Raw genomic sequence first — 21073 nt, 5'->3', positions numbered from 1 at the left:
AGTCTCCCGGACTCCCGGGAGAGTGTGGCAATCTCCCTGATCTGCCCACTTCATTACATCATGGGGGCGGGGCTAAAATGACGTGATTTCCAGAGCCACGTCCCCTACATGCCCACTTCCCTCCCGCAGCTCCCGGAAGCCATATGAAAAAAGTTGGCAAGTATGAGATAACCTCTTTGTATATGGTCATATTCACCATCACCTTTTATTTATATAGCGCCACTAATTCCGCAGCGCTGTACAGAGAACTCACTCACATCAGTCCCTACCCCACTGGAGCTTACAGTCTAAATTCCCTAACAGACACACACAGACAGACTAGAGTTAATTTTTTTAGCAGCCAATTAACCTACTAGTATGTTTTAAGAGTGTGGTAGGAAACCCACACAAACACGGGGAACTCCACACAGATAACGCACTCTTCAGGAACTGAACTCATGACCCCACCACTGTGAGCCACCACTGACCACAATAATACTTGAGCCAGAAGTGATTTAGAGGATGGACCAAGGGACCAAATCTCGACCAAATAATCCTGCAATCATATTGGCCTGTGTGAGGCCGACTTTATAGTATAGAGTGAAGCAGGGTAACTAGAGGTGGGCATTTGGGGCACGAGACTCAGGGCACAGGCAAGATAAGAAATGGTGTCTGACAAGGCTGTAATTCCCAAACTCCAAGTTCAAATCCCTAGTTAGTGTAATTAATTCCCCCTGAATACTGCCATGATAATGAAAATGGCTTAATAAACCTAGGGACAATTTTTTATTCATGGCATCTGATGGAGCAAGTTACATTTCTATTTGCTCCTAGGGAACAGAAAGTGACAAGTGGAGGAACGTTATGTTTGGGCTTTAAACCCACTTTCACCTTTTTATTTATTCTAACACTGTGTTAATGATCTGTACACACAGCTTGTTACCCTGGCCTGTACATGCAAATGACTAATGGTGATACAATGTTATCAGTGATCAGATGGGACAATCGGCAGGCAGAAGTTTGTTAAGGACAGGCAAATTTGAACTCTTATTCAAAGAGGCTGCAGATGGCAGCTATATAGCATAAACAGAAGCTCATACATGCCCACTATCGCGAAAGTGGGGGGATGAGGGCTTCCAGGAAGAGATTTGTAGTATCTGTCTAGTTTTGGCCCTGCCCTCACGGCAAAATGACTCAACTGCATCAATCGTCCTACAGTCGCACTTCACCTGCCCTCTGGGATCTCCCGGAGCAGAGAAAGACAAAATCGGCAAATAGGCAGTAGATCCTGGCAAGTACTATGCTGCTTTCCACAAACTGGTTATCTACTACACCTCTACTCATTGCTCCCCGTAACAACGCGGGCCCTCCATTTTTCTCATAGTTCCCTACTCTTCCTGGAATGTCCGGGAGACTCCCGAATTTTGTGAAGTTCTCCAAGACTACAGGAAGTGTAGACTACCTTCCCGGATGGCCTGCGAATCATGATACCATTTCCCCTCCCTCACAGGGCCGTCATGACACAAATATCATCACCTCGCCCCCCGCACATCCCCCTTCACTCTGGGAAGGGGGGGGGGGGGGGGTCCAACAAGCAGGCAAATATAATTTTGTTTCTGCTTTAAACGTATATCAATTCACTAATGCCACATCCTTAAAGGGTGTTCCACCTTCAGGCAACTTTAATGTATTAGTGTGCATGTTTGTCCTTAAACTTTGACTAACTGCATTCCTATTTTTTTCCTTCCTTGCTTCCTTCTGTGCTTTTTAGCCATGTATATGTAACATCAGGCAGACGATATTATTTCTACTGTGCTCTCTTCACTGGATACAACTGTTTGTCATATCCCAGGGCAATGGAAATAAACAACGCCTGATAAAATAAATGTATGGCTGAAAAGCACAGAGGGAAGTTCGAAATGTAAAGGTGGCATTGCCCCTGGCAATCAATTAGGTTCTGTCACTTATCTTGTGCTTCTAAAAATATGTAAGCAGATTTCTGATTGGTTGCTGGAAATGCCCCCAAGGTCCTTAATAAAAGTTGCTGAAGAGCACATACAATTGAAAAAAAAAAAGTTCTGACGCTGGAAATGTATTTAATTTGATACTAAAGAGCTCCATAAAAGAGAAACACATTAACGCTTGCTAAAATCACAACTCTATCAAAGACAAGCATAATTCCTTAGAACTGGCAACACCACAGAATATTATAGAGCAGTTCATAAAATATTGTTTCAGTTTACAGATATTTTATGTGACTCTCCCTCTCCAAATGGCCTGAGGAAAGTTCAGAGAACTGAAATTAATTTGAAGAAGGAAATTCATAAGGTTCACTCATTGAGGTTAATAAATAATTATGTGAAATACAAGCTATTGAGTTGGTACATCGCAGTTTACATGTCACAGTTAGACCTAGGCATTTTAAAAAATTGGAAAACAATCTCTCAGATGTTGGTTGGTGAACAATTATCTTTTTGTATTTTGCTCAAATAACGAGCGGAAGAGTAATGTGAGTGATCTTACAAATAAAACCTCCCCCCTAATTTCTGTGCATGTAGTTGCAGAGTTCGGTCAACCTTGATTTTAGATCTGGTCCTAAAGTGGACTCATTGCCTGGTTGATTTGTCTACCCCAAAAGGGCCATGCCTCATGGTAATGTGGGAGTGGTTTGAGTGGATGTGGGTGTGATCTGGGTAAATCATGGGAGGGGCTTATTTGTGTCCCATATTTGCTTATGAAATGTTGGGAGGAATTCTTTGATATACACAGTGCAGGCACCCAACACAGGCACCAATTTTTGGAGTTCCACAGAACAGCTTGTCTGTCATATCTTTTTTTTTATATTGATGGGACTGCAACTTATTAATTTACTAGTAAGTAGTGACCTCACTGATAACAATACATTATCTCACTAGGAACTAAGGCCGAATAAGAGCACATGCATTGAACAGATCAGTGCAATCTGCCCATGCACATCTATCTTTAGAATTAGTATTAAAAAAAAGTACTTGGGATGTTCTTTCATCAAAAGTTAAAATATATTCATCTATTGCACAAAATATTCTAAAAAATGTAGTTTTCTCTTGAAATATTATGCATTTGCAGATGGGTATAAAACCGAAAGGATCATTCATATGTGTGCTGAGAAAATTGGTAAAACGCGTGAAAACTAGCAAGCATTTATAATGTGTTTTCCGTACACTTTTCATGACTTGCACGTTTATGAAAACAATTTATTTTACTTGTAGTGCAAGTTAACTCATGAGAAATAGCGCTGCCTTCTAACATTTGAAATGTAGCTTTAAGAATGCAATGGTTGGAACAAGCCCATGAGCAACCATTCATGCTATTGTCAAGTGTGCTTTTCAGCCGTTAGTTAGCAAATGAACAGCGGATAGGTGTGAACGAGCCCTGAGAAGTTCACACTGCTCGTAGCTGATGAAGAATTAACTGCCATTGTTTCCTATAAAGTAATAATGTATCAACTATTTGTAGCTTTCCATAACCAACAATGACATCTTGTTTCAGCTACGAGAAGTCTCAGTGTTTATGGAAACGTTACAAAAAAAAGAATTAAGACATTTACAAGGGAAGATTATATAAGCAGCAAGGTGATAACGATAAATTTGGGAATATCATGATGAAATTTTCCCTTTGAGCTACTCTCAGAGATTGTCCACCACTGGAGTTACAGCTAACCACCGGGATCTGATCCATAGATATCCAACGCCCAACATTTCAAAACAACTGCCGACGACCCAAAATGAAATTTAAACATAAAGCATTGCTTTAAATCCACCCAAAGCTTGCCCACTATCAGCCAAAGCCAAGCCCGATTTACCAATCTCCTCATTTCAGTGAAGTCACGTCCACTATCAAATAGCCCCACTCCTTTCGGGGTCAGCAAATGGGACAGTCCCGTCAAAATTGATGTTTTCTGATGTACTGTTTTTTTTATATAAATAAACTCTCTGTTTCCTTATGTATGGTTTTCTGGACCCGCTAAACAGCAACATTCTGATGAGCTATGAATCCTAAGAAATAATTTCCATGAGCGACATCAAGTCTGTGACGACATGCTGTACATGGTAATGCTCCCCTAAAAAGAAAAGGACTTGTGCTCTTTCCATTTAGAAGAACATTCTATTTTATTTCCCATAGCACCACTTCCCAAGTGTCCTTATTTAGATGGGACAGTCCTGGTTTAGACAGGACAGTCCTGATTCAGGAGGGACAGCAGAGCCGTAACTTAGAATGCTAGCGCCTGGGGCGAGAAAGACAAATGCTGCCCCCCCTAGCCCTCAATTTTAACCATTCTCCCTGATGCTGAGCCAGTACAAGACGTGGTTGGCTTCGTCATCTGTGGCAGCATGATGACAGTTCAGAAATTGTGTTCTATGTCCATGTATTGATGTCTATGGAGGTGGCCATTTTCATGGAGACCAAGACTTAATCAAAGACTGACAGGTAAGACAACATGACTTAGTAATGGAGACAGAAATGTAAAAGACGCTTCAGTCTCTAGAGATTCATTAGCTGCTTTTCTTTAACGCATAGTTGCCTACTCTCTCGGAATGTCCGTGAGACTCCCACATTTCTGGGAGACCTCCCGGGAGAGCAGGTCAACCTCTCAGTTCTCGACCCCGCAATAGATAAGTGGTGGGGGTGGGGCTTAATGACGCAAATATTGCGCCATCTTAGCCCCACCCCCTGCTGTAATTGGCCAAAATTGTGACAATCGTTTAGGAGGCGGGGCCAAAATGATGCGATTCGTTAAGCCCTGCTCCCGCACACCCACCTCCCCCCGGATCTCCCTGAAGCCAACGAGGAAAAGTTGTCAAGTATGGTTTATCAGAACTAGAACTATTTGAGATCACACTGTCAACATAAAGGAAGCGTTTCTCACTATGCACACCAGACTTCTTGTATGTAATCCTGTTGAAGCACACTGTAATCCTTTCATAGATTAAAACTACTATGAACAAAGGTCAAAAAGTTACACTCAGCTACACAAATAGGCCAAGTGAAGAACATTATTGTTGAACCTTTTTCCTACAATCTGCTAATCAAAATGTTCTGCCTATCGAACCTCTCGTCCAGTGTGAATCACTTTCTCAAAATCCATTCTCATATTTGTCTCTCCCAGTCATGAATACGGTCCATCCAAAAGCCTGGATAATAATGTTTTATGTCTGGCTGAACATATGGGATTAAGTTAGAAGTGACTGTAAACAACAGAAAGTGCTGCGGAGCGCAGTCACTCTGCATTAAGCTTATTAACCTCTTGTCTGCCCTCAGTTGTCCTCAGTAATGATCTATGGGGCTGTTCAAGTCACTATTGTTCTGGGCAACATGTGACATGCAGGAATATATGCCAGCGTGGAAGTTGGCATAACAGCGCAGCCCGGGAGAGAAAGAGACCTGGAGATGATAAAACTTTAACCCATTCACAGCCAAAGCCTACACTTCTCTTTGGGGTTAAGCTTTATAACTGAGTTTTAAAGAGAATAGACACCTATATATATATATATATATATATATATATATATATATATATACATACAAATATATATGTAGTGTAATATAACCACCTGTGGAACTACACATTCCAGCAAACCATGCCAGCTATCAGCTGGCAAAGCATGCTGAGGCTTGTAGTTCCCCCAACACCTGGAAAGCCACAGGTTGTCCAGACCTGAGCTAGAGGCTATTTAATTAAGTTGTTACAGCCCCCAATTAGTAGAGCACTGTGAGCATTCAAGACCAGTGTGAAGCTCATATAGTGCCGGTGTGGAGGATGGGAACTAATGGTGGAGAGACAGAGAGCTGCCCGGTCTTCTCACCAGACTCTCAGACGAACGGGAAGGTGTTTTTTTAACCTCACAAGACTTCTTCTACTTAGTTATTTCTCTTCTTTTTTTAAATACTCTCTACCCACCAGTGACACATTACAGGCGCCGCGCTCATCTGGTTGAGACAAAATTTCACAACGCAGCCTATAATATGGAAAATTTGCAAAGAATTGCCCAGCAATAACATTGAATTTTTTTTTATTATTATTTATTTAATGCTGTGTTAAACTTAAACACGTGATTTATAAATGCTTTTTATGCTGACCTTAAACTCAACTCCATCCATGATTCACACAATTTGTTATTAGCATTTGTGGGTATTTGACATAGGGGCCAATTGCAAGTGTGGTTTGTTCTATGTTCACCACAAAAGAAGTTCAGACACAATGGGCTATATTTACTAAGCTGCGGGTTTGAAAAAGTGGGGATGTTGCCTATACCAACCAATCAGATTCTAACTTTCATTTATTTAGTAAGTTCTACAAAATGACAGCTAGAATCTGATTGGTTGCTATAGGCAACATCCCCACTTTTTCAAACCCGCAGCTTAGTAAATCTAGCCCAATGTATCAAGCACATAAAAAACGTCATTACATAAAGTTTGGTTTTTAAAAAACAAAACAATTGTAACCCATGAAAAACATTTATTAGAATGTTCTTAAAGTCTACTAAACATAAAATACATTTCTACAGTTCCCCCTGTTTGCAAACACATGTTATAGCATGCATATGAGACATCGTTATTACTAGCCCTGTAGCTGAAACAACAGATACGGCAGAAAAACAGGTAACTTTGAGATGGCCACAGCTTGATTCGGACGTGGCTGCATGTGCTTGAGTTTTGCACGCTCCTACTGTATACTGACTACAGCAAAACGCTGCTTCCCCGTCCTGGTTACTTCCCAAAAGAATAAGGCTGTAGTACCTGTCCTCTGCGTTCTAAGACAGAGCGGGCAGGGCTGCGTTCACGGAGGTATCTCTCAGTTCTGGGCAGGCGTAGAATGATTTTGCACACGATAAACTCGTGGCAGATACGTGACTTGATGGATCAGGCCATTGATTTGCAATGATGCTTTCCCCTATGATTCGCATCCTTTTTTCATTTTAAAGCAATCACGCATATTACCCCAACAAACTTTCCAAAAGTTCCCCATGTGTTAAGTCAGCCACATACGGCACAATCCTGGCAGTCTGCAGGATATACAAGTAACCATATGGCACAGCAATGGGGGTCAACATGGCACCACTTACACAGACATATTGGGACAATTGTCTGGTACTCAATGTGTGCGGACATCATGGTTCTGTAAAGAATATGGCCACCAATGCATGGGCAAAACTGGTTTTTAAGGTATTGGACTGAATAACCAAATTTATATGTAGCAATATTGGGCCAAGCAAACTGGCTGACAAGGGTGGTCGGCTTTACTTGTGACCCCGACACAGAGAGTTGACTTAGGTGTTTTGTTCTATATAACAGGAAGTTTTTGCAATGTTTGATTACCCCTACTCCTGTATGCCCCAAACATCCAATCTAAATATTACATAATAATATAATATGTCCCCACAAAGCACTTCTGCTGTTTTAATGCTATAATGAACGACCCAGGTTGTATAGTTGGTACTAAGATATAAAACTGTGCCCCAGATAAGCTGACCTGTGCGTGTGACAATTTCGGCTTCAGTTATGATTATCAGCAGACTGTAGCTGTCATGTATCATTTTTAACTGAGATATAATGGATAACGAAACAGAGATACTTTTAGTTCATTACACAGTCTGCAAAGTTCCCTAATTTCCTACAATCATCATCATCACCACCATTTATTTATATAGCGCCACTAATTCTGCAGCGCTGTACAGAGAACTCACTCACATCAGTCCCTGCCCCATTGGAGCTTACAGTCTAAATTCCCTAAAACACACAAACACAGACAATTAACCTACCAGTATGTTTTTGGAGTGTGGGAGGAAACCGGAGCACCCGCAGGAAACCCAGGCAAACACGGGGAGAACATACAAACTTCTCACAGATAAGGCCATGGTTGGGAATTGAACTCATGACCCCAGTGCTGTAAGGCAGAAGTGCTAACCACTACGCCACCTTGCTGCCTAATAAAGGTCATTAATGGGACTATAGTGCACCTGTATTCGGATATACGTACACCTGACCAGCCTCAAAGTGTCTCCATAAACCATTTAAAAAATGTTGCAACACCATTATATTTTTCAAAATAAACTAATAAATATTTGCTCTAACAGTTTACTGAAGTATATAAGAAAAACCCAAGCATGTTACTTTCACTCTTTATAATAATTCTATGAAGAATGTGGTTACAATTTACATACAGTGCTGGATTCCGTACAGATAAGTCAGTACAGCCGCTTGCATTAAATATTCAGCCCTATGGTTATAAGAAAAGAGGTTTGAAAAGTTAACTACTTCTCATGAGAATATGCAAGCGGTCTGCCTCGTTCATTCATCTGCTGCCAGAGGACAGACTGGAGAGGCAGCTGGTTCTGTAGTTATCGATGGTTACACAATTCTGCTGATTCATCGTTTGTCAGAAAAGGGTTTACAGTTATACCGTGAGTCTCCCGTCTGCGGAGCTGACTCATCCGCTGTACTAAAAGAATTGCACCAAATTCTGTAACAACTATATTGGTGATTATAGCTGGAGTTCTACATGTGTAGCAAGTTGGAATAAATATAGAATAGTTGTCAACTATATCCTAGTTTCCAGGAACTATCCCAGGTTTTAGACATTTGACCTTGGGAATGTCTTATTTTTAAATACTCACCAAACGTACTGTATAATTTATCTTATTCGCTACATTGGATGCTATTCTAGTTTTTTGTTCTTGTTCTCTGGGCTCAGTAAGTTAATATTTATTGAATAGGATCATGAAAATGCAAAATATAAACAAAACACTGCAAAAATCTTCAATTCATTTTGTAGGGGAGATTCAATTTGGGGTGAGATGTCTCAGTAACATCCATGGAGACACCTTGCATTGTACCATAATATAGGCAAACCGAGGGGGGTTCCTAGTGCCTGGAAACCCCCTTCCAAGCCTGTGGCACAGTATAAATGAGGTGGCTGGACCCTGCCCCCGCTTCACACAGCTCTGCTTGAGAAGGGAGAGCTGCATGCACCTAACAGTACTGCACGCATTATTGTCCATGTATATTATGGGGCTAGGAAGAGTTGGAGAGCAGCCAAGCACTGTCTAAAATTATAGCCACACCCCCATGCATGCTGGTCATGCCCACTGGCGGCATGGTGTGGAAACCCCCCTCTACAAATCCTGCGTTTGCCCCTGCATAACTCCCAACATTAATCCAGGCAAAATCGGGACAAAATAAGTTCCTACCCTGATCCACCCAAACCACACCCCAATCCACCCTAACTACACCCTCAACAACAGGATCATACACACATTCCTACAAAGTTCCGATCAGCATACAGCAAGCCACGCCCCCAGGGCATTGTGGGATCTACCAGTGCTTCTCGTTAAAATCCCTGTCCCATAATCCGAAATCTTTAATTAGTACAGTTTGATACAACAAATCATTTTGGCCGCCGCAGAAACCTGCAGATGCTGCACAACTTCTTACACTGCCAACGACTCTCTTGAGACGTTAATTACAATAGTTATTCATGAGGTCAGAAGCAGTAACTGGCCAGGATTTCAACAATCACAATGGTGATTGTGTACAAGTGTTTTTCCTTTGCCAACCTGTTTATGTATAAACTGCAATTGATAGCCTGACATGGAACTGTGTCCTCAAAAACTGCAGAATAAATGCCAATGTTATATAATTGAAACCTGACGATACATTGAACCATGCTACTTGCTACTGATTAGCTACCAATATAGACCTGTCTTTATATCAAGCCTGTTCGAATTTCAAAAACTATGGGACTGATGTAGAATTGCATGTAAATATGCCACTTGTGCATATAACCAAATATGCATTTGCACACGTCTTACTATACATGCAACATTACAACTGCCATCCAGGGCAACAATTTCTACAATTACCATCATCATCTACATCTCATAACCAAGGTATTTAAAGACTTGTAATCTTAAATAAGATGCATTTCAAAGGGGCGTGGTTAATTTGCATCAGCACAGGATTACTGTACTGCACTTTGACGTTAGCGGTGAGGGGAAACAAGTGAAAGATTTTTGCAAACCTTAAATACGGACACAAGCTGTTCACATGCACAGTGCAATAATTTTTGTTTGCCATAAAGTAGTATTTTCTAAAATTACTCCTGAACTTTCCAAAAAGTGACTAATTGTTCTTGAATGTAACATATCATTAAGAATACTCCCTCCAGAGACTCACTGAAAGGTTCTCCACCTAAAATTTTGTGACTAATACACTCCCCTTGTAAAGACTACCTTATGTTATTAAACCAAACACACTTCTATCTTGCAACTTCTAAAGAGAGCTCATTATATTATTATATTGTAGTACAGCCCATTATATTCAGTTATAAGTGAAAGGACAGAGAATATGTATAGCCTGATTTATCAAGTCACCTATCTGCTGATTTTGAGTCTATCATGTATAAAATTACTCTCCGTCTGCCCAGATCAGGAAGAAACGTCCGTGAATGCAGCATTGTCTGCTCCGATTTAGCGCGCAAAGGACACTTACTATAGCCTACGATTTTGGGGAGTGAATGGTGTGGTGAAGGGCCATTTGACGTAGTCAATATATAGTAGTGACATGCCAAAATCAAGTGCAGCTCTGATTGTCATAAAGTTACTTGTTTTTCTGCCGTATCTCTTGCTCCAGCTACAGGGCTAGTCTGATTACTAGTGATGACAGTCTCCTATCCATGCTATAACATGTGTTTGAAATCAAGACCAACTGTCAAAATGTATTTTATCTTCAGTAGACATTCAGTAGATGTTCAGTAGAACATCCTTAAAAAAAGTAATAATGAGTTAAACAAATTGTAAACATATTTTAAAAAGGTGTCCCTTGATGAACCAGACCCGTAGACTCTGTCAAGGGCAGTAGTCAGTCTAACAGTTTACAGTTAGGACCAAGGTGGCTGTGGATGCGGTTAGTGGTGACCAGTGGTTAAGGTCTTATATTGAATTAAGTCAACAAAGGTAAGTTGGAGTGTTAAAATACATTTTTAAGCTGTATATATTAAAATCTGCAACTTCATCTGGCAAATGTAGAGTTTATGACCCTGCAGTTGCTATTTGCATTGATACAATGATGACAAAAATTCTTTCATCTACATATATGTTCCACATTGCATTGAACTTGTAACATAATGCATACACAATATCATAAGATGTGAGATACAAACTATCTAAATACAACAAATATACTACACTGCTGTACTAAAAGTTTTGTGTTATTGTTTACTTGTTGATTCAAACAAAAATAGATATTTTAAAACTAAATACACAAATGTAAACACACAAAAGTCTAAAAACTACTGGACTAAAAATATGCATGATGTAATAGTCAGCAATGCAAAAAGTGAATGTGTTTCCAACAGTAAAAGTGATACAGAAACAAGTCTGCTTAACAGCTGGGCAAAAGCCACAAGCTGAACAGAACAGAGGCAAACATCATATTCAAAGCTATGCAAAGTTAAGGTTTATACAATGTTACGGCAGAAGACATGGAAATTAATTGTTTTTTTAAAAGGTTATTCAGTAGAGTATAACGGACTAATGTGTGAGACACGTTCACCTTAGTTGCTGTAGGGACTTAAAATGTACTTAGTGTTAAGAGGACACTTAACACATTGGAGATAAGTCAGCGAATAGATCTGTATGAGGTGCTCAGAGGATTCATCTAGTAGCCAGAAAAGCGAGTAGATGGCTCTTGTCAGTCAACACATCTTATTTATTATTCATTTCATTTGCACCATCCTTAACTAGAGTTGCAGAAAAACTGTTTTGTAAATTTGCAGAATCTATGCAGAGATCATCAGAAATATGTCCTGCTCCTAAAACCTTATTATTAGCCAAATATAAATGTATTCTGCAGGTTGCCCCATAACAAAACACATAAATAAAGCAAAGGTGGATTTTTTTTTGACCCTGGAGTTCCAAAAACAAAATTGCTGCAGATCATTTCTTGCAGCAAACTCCAGCCCCCCCTTTGCTTCCTGTAAAGCGTTTCCAAAACCCAGCAGGTGCAAAGTTAGAGGGTCGCTTGGTGGTCTTACCTGGCAGGTGCCAAACCAGAGGAGTTCTGTGTGTAAGACCATGAGAAGGATGCCAAGCAGTGCCAGGAACAGAGTCCAGGCAGACAGCCTCTTCTTCTGCTCCACCAAGACTTTCCTCTTCTTCAACTTGCGCAGGTTCTCTGAGGGGGGCTCCCGGAGGATGTCCACTTTGGGTTGGGAGTTGAGGATGGAGATTTCGGTCAGCTCCTTGGTCTGCATGTCGCTGCGGGCTGAGTTCCCTTGGGATGCAGGAAGGCATGTTGTAAACAGAGGCCAGCCGCTCCTTCCCATGTGCTCGTCTGGCAGTGACTCGTGAGCCCCGGCCCAGTCCAGCTACTAGAGACAGCTAAAGGAAACCACAGTTTCCTGTGTTCTCGCTTGGCAACAGGGAGGGGACAAAAGACTCCTCCGTTCCCTCAACCACTTCTTACCTGCCTCCTTACTTTCCCCCAAAAAAATCCTAAATTTATCCTCACTTTTCCTCTACTTTTAATTATATCCCTCTAATTATAGTTCCCTGCAACTGTTCTGACTTTCACACTTCTTGCATTTCTCTATCCATTTCTGGTTGCACTTTTTTTTTTTTTGCGCAACTCTCACTTTACAAACGTACTTTTTTACGCATTCCGTTGTGAGTTGTCATTTGGCAGCTGTCTGTTCTCCTCCTGCCTTATCTGTCCCACTCATACTGCACGACCTGCTTATTAACTTTGTTTTTTATTTGTTCAGACGATGTCTGCAGGGGGGGTGGGGGACAGGGAGGAGGTGGCACTAAAATAAAAAACTGCAAATAGTTTTGAGTGATATGTGTTATGAAGTCAGGAAGAAGTTTATTATGACTTATTGTTGTTAAATGCGGGTGGGGTGGGCAGATGCTGCCCCAGGGCACTGAGACAGTGTTACCAATAGGTATCAGTACACTGTAGTGGCTGCTCACTGAAATATTTGGGTACTGAGTGTTGGATCTAAGCTTGTCTCCTGCTGCACGATCCATGTGCAAATTGGTGCAACGTGATCCCCATTCTGATATGTTTATTGACTATAAAAATACATACAATATATAAAACAAAAGGAATTGTATTGTGCAGTTGTTTATTATTGTTGCTTAATATTGCAAAATAGAGACATAAACATTTCCAGAGGCAAATATTTAAAATTAATGACATCTGGTAACTATACACCTGTAATATAAACTACATTTTTGTTTTCATTGCATAGAGATAAATTGTCACTTATTTAATAGTGATGTTGTATATGTAGCAAAAACCCATCTTGTTACTTGTATCAAAGTAACTTCCATTCAACTGTAGCTTTCCAGCTGTTGTACTAAAACCAAGCCTTGCATGCTGGGCTCTGTAGTTCACAACACACTTTCTATTTTGCCCATACATACTGGAAACAAAAGTTTATTGATTTTCGTTATGAGCAGTAGGACTTGTATTACCAAGTTTTCTTACAATTTACTTTTAATGCTGTCATTCCAAAATCATTTAGGTGCAAAATGTGCACTGAACCATAGCCACCAATCAGCAATTAGCTTTTTATCTGTCTTCAATTTAGACACTGGATCCCATTTATGTAGCCCTGGACACCTATGTGGCTCACTCAGCATACTTCAAGGTGTACTCCTTATTTTCCATCTTTGGAGTCACCTCTGCAAGCTTGAAGTGCACCTATATGTGCAGGGAGACAGAACAATCTGAAGAGGTGCGAAGTTATAGAACAAAGATCTGAACAAAAAAAGCTTAAATACCATAGCAGACAACTCACATCTTGATGTATATTATTATCAATCTTCTAGATGAGCTCTTGTGAATAGGGAAATAAAAGCCACTGAAAGCTATTTGCTAACAAAGGGAAATTCTTTAATTGTAGTAACATATATCAAGCTATAAGAAAGTGGCTTTCAATGTCAAACTTGTACTAGATTATTAAATGTAATTGCGATGAGAATCTGCATCTTTACACTTGGTTAGTAAATGATCTATTTTGTATGTTTACTGCCTATCTTTTATATGTACGTCTTGCTCATAACTAGAAATTAAATAGTTGCAAAATATCTGCATATAGAGATTCGTGGAGGAATGAATTGTGTTTGCAGCGCTGCAAAGTTCTGGCGATACAATGTTTATAGTCTATAAATAGAGCTGGGAGGACAATGGTCCATTCATTCTGCTATATCAGTGATAAGCAACCAGATATACTTCAAAGGCCAGATCTGCGGCCCTCAAACCTTCAAAAGGGCCACACACTGCCCTTAATTTTACCAATGAAAACACAGCCCCAAAACAACCTCAGGACCCACATATCACTCATCCCAAAATGCCCTCACTTGCTACAAAATTCCACCACACACCACTTAGACCTCCAACTTGTTCCAAAATAGTCTCATATGCCCTCAGAACTCTACTTGCCACAAATAGCTCCACATGCCAACATACCCCCATTTGCCACTTAATGCCCCCACATCCACTCAGACACCCACAAGCCACCAGATCCCACATGTACTACAAAACTCCCCACATGCCACTTAGACCTCCTGACATATCTCCACATGCCACTCAGACCTCCCCACATACCTCCATATGCCACTCGGACCTCCCCACATACCTCTACATGCCACTCAGACCTCCCCACATACCTCCACATGCCACTCAGACCTCCCCACATACCTCTACATGCCACTCAGACCCCCTCACATACCTCCACATGCCACTCAGACCTTGACACATACCTGCTCATGTCACTCAGACCTCAATACATACCTCCACATGCCACTCAGACCTTAAAACATATCTCCACATGCCACTCAGACCTCGACACATGTTTAAAAATACCTTTCACAGCAGGAGCATGCACAGAAATATGGGAGAGCACTTGGTGCAGAGCACCATCTTCTCCTCTGATTGGGTGTGTTTTGTGACCTCCCTATGTTGCATTGGCTGCTCTTGCTTGATCTTATTCTCTGCTTTATAACAAAACAGATCCGGAGCATAGAGCAAGATGGCCGCAGGTGAAGGCTCATGTGCCACCTGTTACCCACCTTTGTGCTATCTATATATTAATAGCATAAGTACTACTTTTTTGAGTGACTTATTTCTAAGATGCCGTTGTCTGAGCAGGGCACATCATATACCAAATGAAAGGTCTCAATCTGTAGATTTGCAAAAAATTGCGTAATTGGTTGCATCGTTTCGGAAGTTATTTCACAAAACATCCGCCCAACGTTTACAACAATGCATTATTACTTTCCTCTTGAAAATGTGACAGTTGGCAGAACACCTGTGCACCTGCTAGTTGCTCTGGAAACTGTGACAGTGAACTCTCCCTGTGCACCTGCTGGGTGACCTGGAACATGTGACCTGCTGGGTGGTCTGGAAACTGTGACAGTTATTTGCAGCCACATATTTTAGCACGTCTTGCAGGGACCTCACTCATGGACTGCTGTGTTATGCCATTATTTACTATCCTTGCTTTGTTTACAACCAACATGCCAAGAGGCCGTGAACATGGGTACATAGAGCAGTAGTTAGCTGTCACTACTAGTCACAAACGCTAGTGAGTATAGGGTTATTGGAACCAGCAGGTTCCATCCTCATACAATTTTCTTTCATTATAATTTATCTAGGGCCACCAATTCCACAGCACTTACAGTATAAATTCCTTAACTCACACACAGAAAGAGTCAATTTTGATAGCAGCCAATACAACTACTAGTATGTTTTTGGAGTGTGGGAGGAAACTGGAGCAAGCCCACGCAAACATGGGGAGTACATGTAAACTCCACATAAGGCCTTGGTCAGGAATCAAACTCCATCACTGTGAGGCAGAAGTGCTAACCGCTAAGCCACCGTGCTGCCCGTCTGTGTCTCTCTTCCTTTTATCTCTTTTCTCAGGGCCTTGGGTTATAACAGTGGCATGAATGTGGTATTTAAATATAGGACTTGATTGTCCATGAGCGCTATTTTATGACATGACATTTTTTTGGGGGGGGGGAGGGGCATATTTATTTAGTTCTGTCTTGGGAGTCAGTCTCATAGTAAAGTCAGAAATATTTACTTACAATTCACAAACAAAAGTGCACCCACACTGCTCTCTTCTTTGCGCAAGTGCACCTGTTTTGCCCACTACGCACATGTCAAGATACAAACCCACTTCCTTGAAACTATGGCCGATTTGTGGATCCATGAACCTGGTTGAACTAGTGAAAACATCACTTCAAATTTCAACCCACTACCTTTTTAGCACCATCCCTTTCATTCATTTAAATGTTCCCATTTCCTCCTAAAAAAACCTGCTTGGTTTAGCTTATACAGGAAGTAACCTCCACCTGAGGAGATGTGGAAACAGGAAGTCCTTACCGTTGCCAGGGCTTGCAGATGTAGGTGAATGAATGCTCCTAATCCAAAATCACAAAGGAATTTCCGACTCTTCCCATCAGAATGTGCAGACATTAGCACCACAAGGACGCTGCCATCTTGGCTTGCAGATCCATGCGCTTAACCATAAAAACCAGTGCATTTACTCAAAAATAAGCACATGCCATCAAAAAATAGCATTTGCACTGCACTTTTGCAAGTTTGTACGAACCTTTGAGTCTGCATAGACATAGATTGCACAGTACTTGTGTAACTTTGGTGCACAGAGTAACTAAATAAATCTCAATAGGATACTAGCTGAACAGCACCCTCTGCTGGTGGTGCTCTTTGCAATCATATGGATTATAAAAATACAGTAGTCATTTATGGTCAAGGCTTATTTTCATTTCAACAATCAGCATCAATTTGAAGTATCGGTGGTTTAGTGGTTAGCACTTCTGCCTCACAGAACTGGGGTCATGAGTTCAATTCTTGACCATGGCCTTATCTGTGTGGAGATTGTATGTTCTCCCCGTGTTTGCTTGGGTTTCCTCCCACACTTCGAAAACATACTAGTAGGTTAATTGGCTACTATCAAAATTGGCCCTATTCTGTGTGTATGTTAAGGAATTTAAAGCTCATTAAAGTTACCTATGGTGACAACTGAAATGGGGCACTCTACAAACTACCATAAATGTTTGTTTACGGGCAGTATTATGCTAAGATTGCCAAATATTGTTGCTTGAATCAGTATTAGAACTATTGACAGTACAGAGACAACTACTGCCGCAAGTAAATTAGCATTTTATTAAATAATCCCCTGCATTTTGGAGCCCCGCAACATCTGCTGCCCCAGACAGCTGCCTCAGTCTACCTCATTGCTAGATTTATATGGATAGAGCCCTTCATTGCCAACCCAGAATCACTTATAAATTAATTATAACATCCACTCTTTATGTTACTCCGTGTCTAGGGTTTTCTGGTGATCATTAGAAATGACATTTTATCTATACAGTACAAGTTAGACAATGAAATAAGGTGGCTGACTGGTTGCTGATTTAGTGCAAAGGTTTAGTGCAAATTTTGCACCTACTGCAATGTTAGTAAATGACCCCGAGTGAAAGATATTTTACACGTTACATTTTACACTACCCAGAGTCATAACATGTTGATGAGTGCACTCAGAAGGGCTTATCTGCACTGATTCTAATCATGTAAGTGCAGCTATAGAATGTATGGGAACTTGCCATGGCTCAGCACCCCATTCTTATCGCCGGGTAAAACCACTGCATATGAGAGTCAAATGTGCATGATAAAAGATTAGGAGGATGACACAGACAATAGGGAACTTTGTAACAGTTTGTTTCTGTTCTGTTTCAGTTATATGCATGTATACGTCTCAAGCCTATAGACTTCTAAAGTAGCAGTGCAGTGGCCTAGTGGTTAGCACTTCTGCCTCCCAGCACTGGGGTCATGAGTTCGATTCCCAACCATGGCCTTATCTGTGTGGAGTTTGTATGTTCTCCCCGTGTTTGCATGGGTTTCCTCTGGGTACTCCGATTTCCTCCCACACTCCAAAAGCATACTGGTAGGTTAATTGGCTGCTATCAAAATTGACCCTAGTCTCTCCCTCTCTGTCTGTCTGTGTGTGTGTGTGTCTATATTAAGGAATTTAGACTGTAAGCTCCAATGAGGCAGGTACTGATGTGAGTGAGAGCTGCGGAATTAGTGGCGCTATATCAATAAATGGTGATGATGATGACAGTAATGTGTGACTGTTGCTGGAAGCTAAAGAACTCTGTCACCATGTATATATGGAACCAGGGCCGGACTGGCCATCTGGCACTTCTGGCAAATGCCAGAAGGGCCGATGGCCAGATGGGCCGGTCCGCACGCCCGCTGAGCAGCAGCAGCACTGTGCGCGCTGCTCGACAGACGGAGAGTCAGTGACATCCGCCTATGTAAGCAATCACATGGGCTGCATCACGTGACAGGAGCCGCCCATGTGATTGCTTACATAGGCGGCTGTCACTGACTCTCCGTCCGCCGAGCAGCGTGAGTGTTGCTGCTGCTGCTCAGTGGGCGTGCCCATCTTTAAAAATGGACTACAACTACTAAGATGTGGGCGGCTAGATACTGAGCAAGAGCATTTTGCACAAGATAGGTGGACCTGAGTGTACTCAGGAGCTGCTCATCACTGCTGTGGGACCAGTGTGAAAGATAAAAAGAAAATAATAATTTTGTTTTGCATATAGGACAAGATACTTAATCATCATATGGGAATTCCTAATTTTACATGGCACCATATTGCTTTAAAGCTGCGTCAAGTCCAGAAACTTGCATCACTAAGTAGTTTTCATTATATTTTAACACTTTAGGAGGAGACAATCTACCACAAAATAATAGGGTAAGTCTGCACAATATGGTCAAGAAACAATTATTGTCTCTAGAGGTGTCTTTTCGTTTTCTTTACTTTTGAAGTCAGTTTAGAGTGTGAACTAAGTCACTTGTGGATGAGACTACCGGCATATATTGTGCCAAGATAAGAGATGTGCAGGCTTATTATTTCATGCACTGGTGCAAGACACCAACAAATAAGGCACCATTCGCTTATATATGGGCACATAATGCAATGTATTTAAAACCTATTGCCAATGTATAATCTATGTAATGGGATGCATAATAAAAATCACTATATTTTCTTTAATTCATGGTTAAGTATCGTTGCTGATCCATCACTGTTAACAGCTGTTTCATCTCTTCATTTTGCTCCTGATTATCAGGAAAACTTGTAGACAGACATTGGGACAGTTTAAATCATATTTGGCCTCTCTGCTGCAGAGTGAGTGATTGCTGGACAGTCTCAGTAATCAATCATGCTGCAAAAGAAGGACACAGCTAAATTTTAATTTAATAATATATATTTGTATTTTACTATGCATATCCCAATGTACATAATATGTTTGTAAAGGATATACCCATCTTTACTGACATTTTTTGACATTGTTAAATGTAAAAGATATGTAGGGGATTTTTATTCAAATAATACCCTCTATCTATCAACAAGCATTGCTTATATACAGTGTATAGTGAAGTGTATCCAAGACTGTCTGAGCTGAGTAAAGATGTGTTTTTTGGGTGCTTCAGGGGGTGGTGCTGTATGGCAGTAATTGCCAACCCAATATACTCAGAAGTCTGCATGTATGATTCTCCATGTAATGTTTTATTATAATGTATGTATCAATACCCCATGTTGGCCACACCCACAACACAACGTAGTTACGCCCTTTTCGGCGCCGCCGATACGCAGCGGCACATAGTTTCTTTACTGCTGGAACTGAGGAGGGCCTGTGTACTTTGAATGCCAGCGCTGATTTTTAGTTCCAGTCCGGCCCTGTATGGAACTGAAAGAACATAAGGTTTCTGTAAGTGCTACCTACCTACCAGCATGGTCTGATTCTGATGGTTAGGGGCTTGCGTGCCCTTATTTTAATCTTTAAGGGGACTCTAACTGTAAAAAATGTCTGTGTCTAATTGTGCCCTAGCACAGGGGAACGTATATACTTCACATAGTTTCCTGTTATCACTCTGTGCAGACGATGAGAAAACTCAGTGGATTGTGTCTGTCCTCACTTCCGATGTTCTCTGCCATACGTCCACCCCCCAATAAGTCATAATCAGGGGCAGGCCGGGCTGGGATGCACCTGCCTCCTGCGCCGGTCCCATAGAGGGCTACCTCGCCCTGGGTCACTGGGCCGCTAGCATTTTTTTTCCTTTAAAATGTCCCTAATAGGCTGCTGAGTCGAGTCTTGTCCCCCGGGCTAAAATTTGCCAGCCTTCCCCTGGCTACATTCCAACCCAATGATGTGTCCAAGATTCGTCCAGCTCAAAACCAGTAGAATCTGTGTCAAATGTAAATCAGGCTAAAAGTGTTTATACTTACTCCCCATGATAGTGTAGTTATTACAGAGATGCGGCTTTACAGTGTTAGTAGTAAATGCTTAGTAGTAAATGCTATTTGTACACAATATAACAGTGTAATGAAGTGTCATGTACAAAATAGAGAATAGTGTCTGGACAGTTATTAATAAGAGTGAGTCGCATTTTCTACATAAAATGTAATAAAATTGGGCAGCACGGTGACTCAGTGGTTAGCACTTCTGCCTTACAGCACTGGGGTCATGAGTTTAATTCCCGACCATAGCCTTATCTGTGTGGAGTTTGTATGTTCTCCCTGTGTTTGCTTGGGTTTTCTCCGGGTGCTCCGGTTTCCTCCAACAGTTCCAAAAACATACTGATAGGTTAATTGGCTGCTAACAAATTGACCCTAGTCTGTGTGTGTGTTAGAGAATTTAGACTGTAAGCTCCAATGGGGCAGGGACTGATGTGAGTGAGTTCTCTGTACAGCGCTGCGGAATTAGTGGCGATATATAAATAAATGATGATGATGATGATAAAATGCAAATACCTATCTCTTTAAAAATGGAAGTGGCTAGTTGACACTGTTGATGATCATCATTTCCTGTCTTAGCACTAGCCTTTCAGTACCTGCAAGAAATGTGTCGCATAAGAGTTGTATTTGAAGATGCAGCTACATTTAATTATGTTACTCTTACGGGAACACGTAAGAGTAAGAACTTACGTGAGCCCTTATTGTGCTCAAATT

General features: G+C 41.2%; 1 protein-coding gene across 1 annotated transcript in view; it reads right to left on the bottom strand.

The window, feature by feature from the left end:
* The window catches only part of KCNN4 (potassium calcium-activated channel subfamily N member 4), a 55102-nt gene extending 42344 nt beyond the window's left edge, over positions 1 to 12758 (bottom strand). The window contains exon 1 of the mRNA XM_075191684.1: positions 12050 to 12758. Coding sequence (XP_075047785.1) covers positions 12050 to 12340 — 291 coding nt within the window. The 5' untranslated portion in view covers positions 12341 to 12758. The remainder of the gene's footprint in view (positions 1 to 12049) is intronic.
* Between the last annotated feature and the right edge of the window lie 8315 nt (positions 12759 to 21073).

This window comes from Mixophyes fleayi, chromosome 11 (assembly GCF_038048845.1).
Source record: "Mixophyes fleayi isolate aMixFle1 chromosome 11, aMixFle1.hap1, whole genome shotgun sequence".
NCBI classification, from domain to species: Eukaryota; Metazoa; Chordata; class Amphibia; order Anura; family Limnodynastidae; genus Mixophyes; species Mixophyes fleayi.
Note: the sequence above shows the minus strand (reverse complement) of the source record. Positions and strands in the feature narration are given on the sequence as shown.